The sequence below is a fragment of the Carassius auratus genome, chromosome 4 (genome assembly GCF_003368295.1).
Source record: "Carassius auratus strain Wakin chromosome 4, ASM336829v1, whole genome shotgun sequence".
NCBI lineage: Eukaryota > Metazoa > Chordata > Actinopteri > Cypriniformes > Cyprinidae > Carassius > Carassius auratus.
In genome coordinates this window covers 25,211,944-25,218,679 of record NC_039246.1, presented here as the reverse complement: position 1 = coordinate 25,218,679, position 6,736 = coordinate 25,211,944, and the positions used below count along the sequence as shown (strand labels likewise).

Here is a 6,736-nt window from a genome sequence, read left to right as displayed (position 1 = left end):
CTAATGCATATTTTCATCAACAGAATAATGATATTCAGAGCTGAAGGCACAGATAAAGGTAAGCCCATCTTTGCTTTCTAACACAGTTATATCATTATTGAGGAGTCAGCATTGTGGCTTAAAATTCTTACACATTTAAGTGTTCAATTTAACATATTTAAAAAAATCAAAACAAACAACATAAATCATGTCAAAATGAGAGCTGCCTATAGAGTCTACATAAGCAGCTAGCTTCTAAGGGAACCTAGATGCAATAAATGATGCTAGACAGCAACTCTGTGTGACATGACTCAATGGATTTTAACATTAGCATGTCACTAAGCTAACAGCGCTACTCTCTAAAAGGCATGGAAACACACAGCACACACATATTGAGTACAATAGCCCACTTTGAATTATACTGAACTGATTTTAAACAACACTAAATTAAATACAAGCATTTTTAGACTTTGTTTTTCTTACTTCCCCCATAATCTCGGATTTTCTTCAATGATATTACTGGAGTGCAATCTGGGTTTTCTTACTCCAAGAAAGGTATATGTGATTCTGCCTAAAAACTGAGCTAAAACAAGGTATTTGACACCCATATGGAACATATGTTGGAAGAAAGTGCTGGTTTAAAATAAAGGGTTCCAAAAGGACGGTTTAACAGCAATGCCATAGAAGAACCATTTTAGGTTTCCCAAAGTGAACAGTTCTTAAAAGAAACACTCCTTTTTCCTAGTGTAAAGACCATTCTAAAGAATGTTTTCCCACTATGAACTCTTAAAAATAAAGGTTCTTTATCAGCATCAGTGGCTTCATGAAGAACCTTTAAAATCCATGGAACCTTCCATTGCATGAAAGTTCTTTAGTTTATTAAAACATTTATACATTTAGAAAAAATATATATATTTTAAAAACCTATTTCTGATAACGTCCTTTGTTTTTTTTATTGCATCATTATGAAAACCTCCTCTTAGAGCCTTTATTTTTTTTAAAGTATATTGTGGACTGCAAAGGTTTTAATGGATGTTTAAGGTTCTTCATGACCACTTACTATCCTTATCAGAGAAATATTATTATTCTTGGATAGATACACAATGCATTTGTGTGTACACTGACTGCTCACTTTCTTATTTACCTCTCAGGGCTTTCCAGAGGGAGTCATGTCTGAAAATTGCTGTGTAATGATCTCAACAGGACGCAATTTTCGTCATCTCGCCGGAATCCTTTGAGAGCCAATCATCTAATTGAACTCTCTGGAAACTGAACTAGAATTAGATCTGCTGACAAGGTCAGAGGTCAAAGACAAATCATCCCTCAGCTCTTTTAAGGGCCAGTTCTACCAGCACCTTGCTTCTCAGGACAATGACACACAGGTGTTAATGACAATCACAGAGCAATGAAGAAGCTAAAAACGTATCTTTGAACGATGTTGCTCTGTATGTTTTTAAAAGGGTTTTTACAAGGGTCAAGTGGTTTTCGATGGGGAAATGGGACATTTAAGGCACTACTTATGCACTCATGAGTCTGTGTTTTTGTTCTTCACTCTTTCAACATGATATACATCCTTTCAGACATTCTCCTCTACACTGTAAAAAAAAAAATATTTACAGTAAAATACCGGCAGCTGTGGTTACCAGAACTTTACCGTAAAAAAATATGGTAGAAACATTTTAGGTTTTATAGACTTAATTTAATTTCACGATAATAAATTTCATTAACTGATGTAATGTTAATAAAGCAGCATATTGAAGTTCTAATATCTGTTTTGAACCATTGTAATACTAATAACCGCCAAAAACAGTAAAATTACATTAAATGTAATAACAGTTATTCACCGTATATATTATGGAAACTTACTGATAACCAATAAACATGTTTTTACTGTAGCATTTTTACAGTCTTTTACTGTTAAAATCACAATCATTTTTTACAGTGTAGTCGTAAAATGTCCATATTATGCCTTTTTGAATATTACCTTTCATGTAGTGTATCATGTAGCTATATGTGAACATAAACTATCTGCAAGTTTTGAAGCTGACAGTGCACGATAAATAAAGTTATTGTCTATAAAAATTTGTAAAACAAGTTTGGTTGCAATAGCCAAAATGAGTCGTCACAAATTCGAATCCTATTCGGTTACGGCTCTACGTCACAAAGTAACACATTTGTATAATTTCTGCCCACGTTCTACATCTCCAATTCGCTTGCCTACAAATGGTAAAATTTCACTTGACACTTACCATTGAGAAATGTCCTGCTCTAGTCATGCTTGAGAATCGGTCTCTTGTCAATCAGCCAGTTTAACCATTTCATCATCAGACTCTGGCTTGAATAAGCTACAATCCATACCATCTTTACTATGTATTGACAAGTCTTCAAGGCTGTCCTTCCGTCATGGCAATGGGCGTTTAATTTCTGGACGTGGTCCAGACCAATCCAGAGCCAATCTTTCTATTACTCTGTATCATTCACAAAGGACTGCGCCATCTGACCAATCACAACAGTGAGTTGTTTACAAATGTCAAATTATTATTATTATTATTTTTTTTGAGAAAACAGTGTTTTTTGGAGACTCATAAAACAATATTAGCAACCTTAAAAATGGCATTATAGGGGCACACTTTAAGAAAAAATCCATAATGTTTGCAAAATGGCAAAAGAGGTACATGAAGTGCCTTTAAAGGAGCTTGTTGCTGGTCTGTCAGGTGAGTCCTCTTAGTGCTTTTTCAAGCCCTGCACTGTCTTCTGGAGGTGAAATCAAGGGTTATGTGTTTGTGATTGGGTTTAAGGTCCCTCCATCTCGCTAATCCAATTAGATTGACCCAGTGAGAGCCGTGTTTTACAACGAGAGTATCTGTGCTAGCAGCGCCTGACCTGAGAGAACTCCGAGGACTGTGTAAGTAGGCCAGCTGGAACTCACGCTCCTGTGACACAGGGGAGAAGAGATGAGGAGGGAAAGACAGAGAGTGATAGAAAGACAGAGAGTGCTTGAGCCAGACGTGTATCACAGCGGGAGCTGAATGAGACACTGATCCCTGAGGGATGGCAGGTTGTGAGCCGATACTGTGACACGGGTTCTAGCTGAACTCCCATGAACCCACTTTCCTCACTCCTTAAAGAGACCCAGAAAGAAATGTGGTTGTTATATATTGTTTCAAAACCTGTATCATTAAAGTAATATGCATTTTAAATTTAAGTTTGGGGTTTTTTATGCTTACCAAGTCTGCATTTATTTGATCAAAAATACAGTAAGTAAATATTGATAAAAATTGTCATCTATTTTAAAATTGAATTTATTGTTTTGATGCCAAAGCTGAATTTCCAGCAGCCATTATGTGTCTTCAGTGTCACATGATCTTTTAGAAATCATTCTTATATGCTGATTTGCAGCTCAAGAAACACTTATTTTATTATCCGCGTTAAAAACAGTTGTGCTTAATATTTTTGTGGATTTTTTTTTTTCAGGATTCTTTGATGTTCAAAGTAAAAACAACAACAACATTTATTTGAAATAGAAATCTTGAGTATATCTTTACTGTCATTTTGATCAATTTAATGCACCAATTTGTTATTGAATTAAAGTATTCATTTCTTTCAAAAAATTAATCCTTATGACCCTGGATTTTTATATTTATGCACATATACACATATATTGTAAGAGAATAACAAACTTTAGGAGCATATATGAATGTATAAACCCCTTTCAGTATTTTTAGACAGAAGGGAATCAATTCTTTTTTTTTTTTTTTCATAAATGTAGTATATTTGCACCTGTTCTCTCTCACGCACTTCTCAAGTGTGTGAAAGCTCTTTCACACATCACAGATGAGAGATTCTAAAAATGAACGTGTTTCTCAGGTGCAGCTCTCACCAGCAACCTCACATGTAAAGCAGTAGTTTCTTGGAAAATATTTGACTCGGAACCCTTTTTTTCTGCTTTTTGAGTGGCTACAGGGCCACCAGCGACTCTCCTGAGTGACATTTTGCTTAGTTGTTTGAATAGACTTTTTAAGGATAGGCATTTTTCCTTGAAGAAAGGTGTAGCACTATTGCTCTGTTAAAACACTGCTCTTTTTTGTTTGAGCATCCCAGCAGCAACACTGGCTCAACCAATGGCCTGAGTTTAGGCAGGACTTGTCATCTGTCTGAAAACTCACACAGAGGAGGAATGTGAATACTAAATCCTGATTGAAAACGGTAAATTATCATTATTATTATTATATTGTAGTTGTTATTGGAGCTGTTAGTGGCTCATTACATATTCAAATAAAACAATCCTCACAAAATTTCAAAAACAATCTGGTAATTCAACATTTCCCTTTGGGAGAAAAGGTGTCACAGCTTTTAATGCGCTTGAAATTTATTAAAAATGGCATTTCAAATCTCAATTATATAGCCAATGATGTTCTCAGGAATTCTCAGAAAACTGTAATATATATATTTAATCTCAAAATGTCTTTAATTTCCACATGATGTTAATAAATGTTAAATTAACGTGATTATTCATTTGAAAGGAATTGTTAGTCATGTTAAACTGCCATATCTGTCACAGTCTCTCACAATCAAAGTGACTGGGTTGTAATGGTGGTGAGCTCTCATAATGGACTGTTTTATTCTGAACCTGGCACAATGAGCTCTCTTTCTCAAATGTGCTCTATGATTAGAAAGGGATTGCGAACAAGCAGTTTCCAGTGCTGCATTTCATTACTGCTGCCAATGTCAGTTTGTTATTTGTTCTTTTATATCAGACCATTTATGTTGATTAAAAACCCTTGCTAAAAATAGTAGTATAATATTTATAATTATTATTATGTATTGTATTAAATATATTACAGTTGTTACGTCAATATTGCATGGCGAAAATCAGAGGGCACGTATTATTTTTTATTGTATGCAACTACATACATTTTTCAAGCCAATCTCTGGTTTTCACATATTCTCTCTGTATTTTTTTTTTTTTAACAGGGAGCTGGTTAACTCTAGTTAGATGTGAGGCGGGGGTCTGTCTGAGCTCTGCAGGAGTTCTGTGTTTTTAAGGAGACTCAAGTCTCACTGGTGCTCCTGATGTTCAGTGAAGCCCAGACTTCAGCAGAAGCAGTGGCAGGCATCGTAACCTTTCCTCATGGCTGCGTTTGGCAGTTAAAAGGCAACTTTTCCATACATTATCTCTGACATTTCACATAGATTAGTGTCACATGCTTACATCCCTGTGGGATTAGAAAGCCCCCAACAGTGTGATTGGCAGAAATGAAAATATAGCATATAGTCTAACGTGATTAAGGAATTATATAAGGATTTATACGAGGAGTAGTATAGCTTTAATATAATTATCTAAAGCGATAAAATCCCAATGCATTTCATGCAATTACGCTTTTATACCATCAGGTGGTGCCATAGTGCCATTTTAAATGATAATGCATCTCAATTTCTTCATTGACCTTGATTAATATTACATTATGTGCTGCTATGGGCGTTTGTATAAAGCTGTCAGGAATAATATTTTCTGATAGACAGTTAGCTTTTCAATTATTAAACAGTTGCCTGGTTGTTGAAGGACATACTTTGGGCTTCAGACTCCAATGAGCTGAAATATTTAAGTGCTTGCTAAAGAATAGCAATCATGTGGAGTATAATATGTCAGATTTGAAAACTATTTGGCCATTCTTAATGTCCTGAGCACAGGCCCGCAGATGTAATTTTTCCCTCTAACCCACATAGAAGTGCACCAGCGGCCCAAGAGATGTCGAGAGCGATACCGCCCTCAAAATAGACACAGAAAGTTAAATTTGGTTTTCAGGTTATGCGCCTCCTGATTAAAATACACTGCTGCAGACATGGACAGAGATAGTGAGTTTCAGCAGTGCTGTTCTGTTTACCCAGTTAAACCAAGAACTTGTTTTAAAATGCATTCAGTTACACTGCACATGTTGTTAAGCTATTACAGATTATGTGCGCTTTGCGCTATAAATGGCATTATAATGCACATATGTTCAGTAATACCCATGCATTTACTTATTTAAGAGCCAATGCATGCATACCAAAATATTATGGGGATATTAGGGGAAGTCGTGGCCTAGTGGTTAGAGAGTATGACTCCTAACCACCCTAATGTTGTGGATTCAAGTCTCGGGCCGGCAATACCATGACTTGAGCAAGGCACTGAACCCCCAACTGCTCCCCGGGCAGCCGCAGCATGAATGGCCCCTTCTAGGCACTTCTAGGCAAATGGCTTCTGTTTATTTCCAACTCTCTGCCACCAGATTTTTGTTATTGAAGTAAATAATTCGAGCGTATACAAAATTCCGTGAAAAGGGTGGATTGCTTTATGGCAGCAACACATGCACATGTGCAGCAGTCCACTATAATTACCATAGTGATGTGTTTACGACAGTGGACTCACTTAACTGTAGGGGGCTCTAATGTCAAAAAAATATCCAGTCCAGTCGCTTTAACTAACCACAATTATGTAATCAAATTGCATGTTATTATTACTAGACCTATTTAGCATCATTTTTCCCCATGCTGTCCGCAGTCTTGTCAGGACAGACGAGTCGCAACCCTTCAGTCCAGCACTGCTGATCTATGTCTGTCTGGGAATAAAAAGAGCCTTCCAGCAGTTTTGAAAACATGGGTTGCCGAGTTCATTTCGCATTGTTGCTATTCTCAGGAAACCATTCATTATAGGCTATTAAGATGTTCAGGGCTCAAAACGGCCACTCTGGCTAAACACACAAGCACACATGTCCCG

General features: G+C 36.4%; 1 protein-coding gene across 2 annotated transcripts in view; it reads left to right on the top strand.

Annotated features, from left to right (window-relative positions):
* The window catches only part of LOC113056537 (overexpressed in colon carcinoma 1 protein homolog), a 7,150-nt gene extending 4,609 nt beyond the window's left edge, over nucleotides 1-2,541 (top strand). For both annotated transcript variants that reach the window (XM_026223319.1, XM_026223313.1), the window contains exons 4-5: nucleotides 24-58; nucleotides 1,131-2,541. In XM_026223319.1, coding sequence (XP_026079104.1) covers nucleotides 24-28 — 5 coding nt within the window. In that variant the 3' untranslated portion in view covers nucleotides 29-58; nucleotides 1,131-2,541. The remainder of the gene's footprint in view (nucleotides 1-23; nucleotides 59-1,130) is intronic.
* The last annotated feature ends 4,195 nt before the right edge of the window (nucleotides 2,542-6,736 follow it).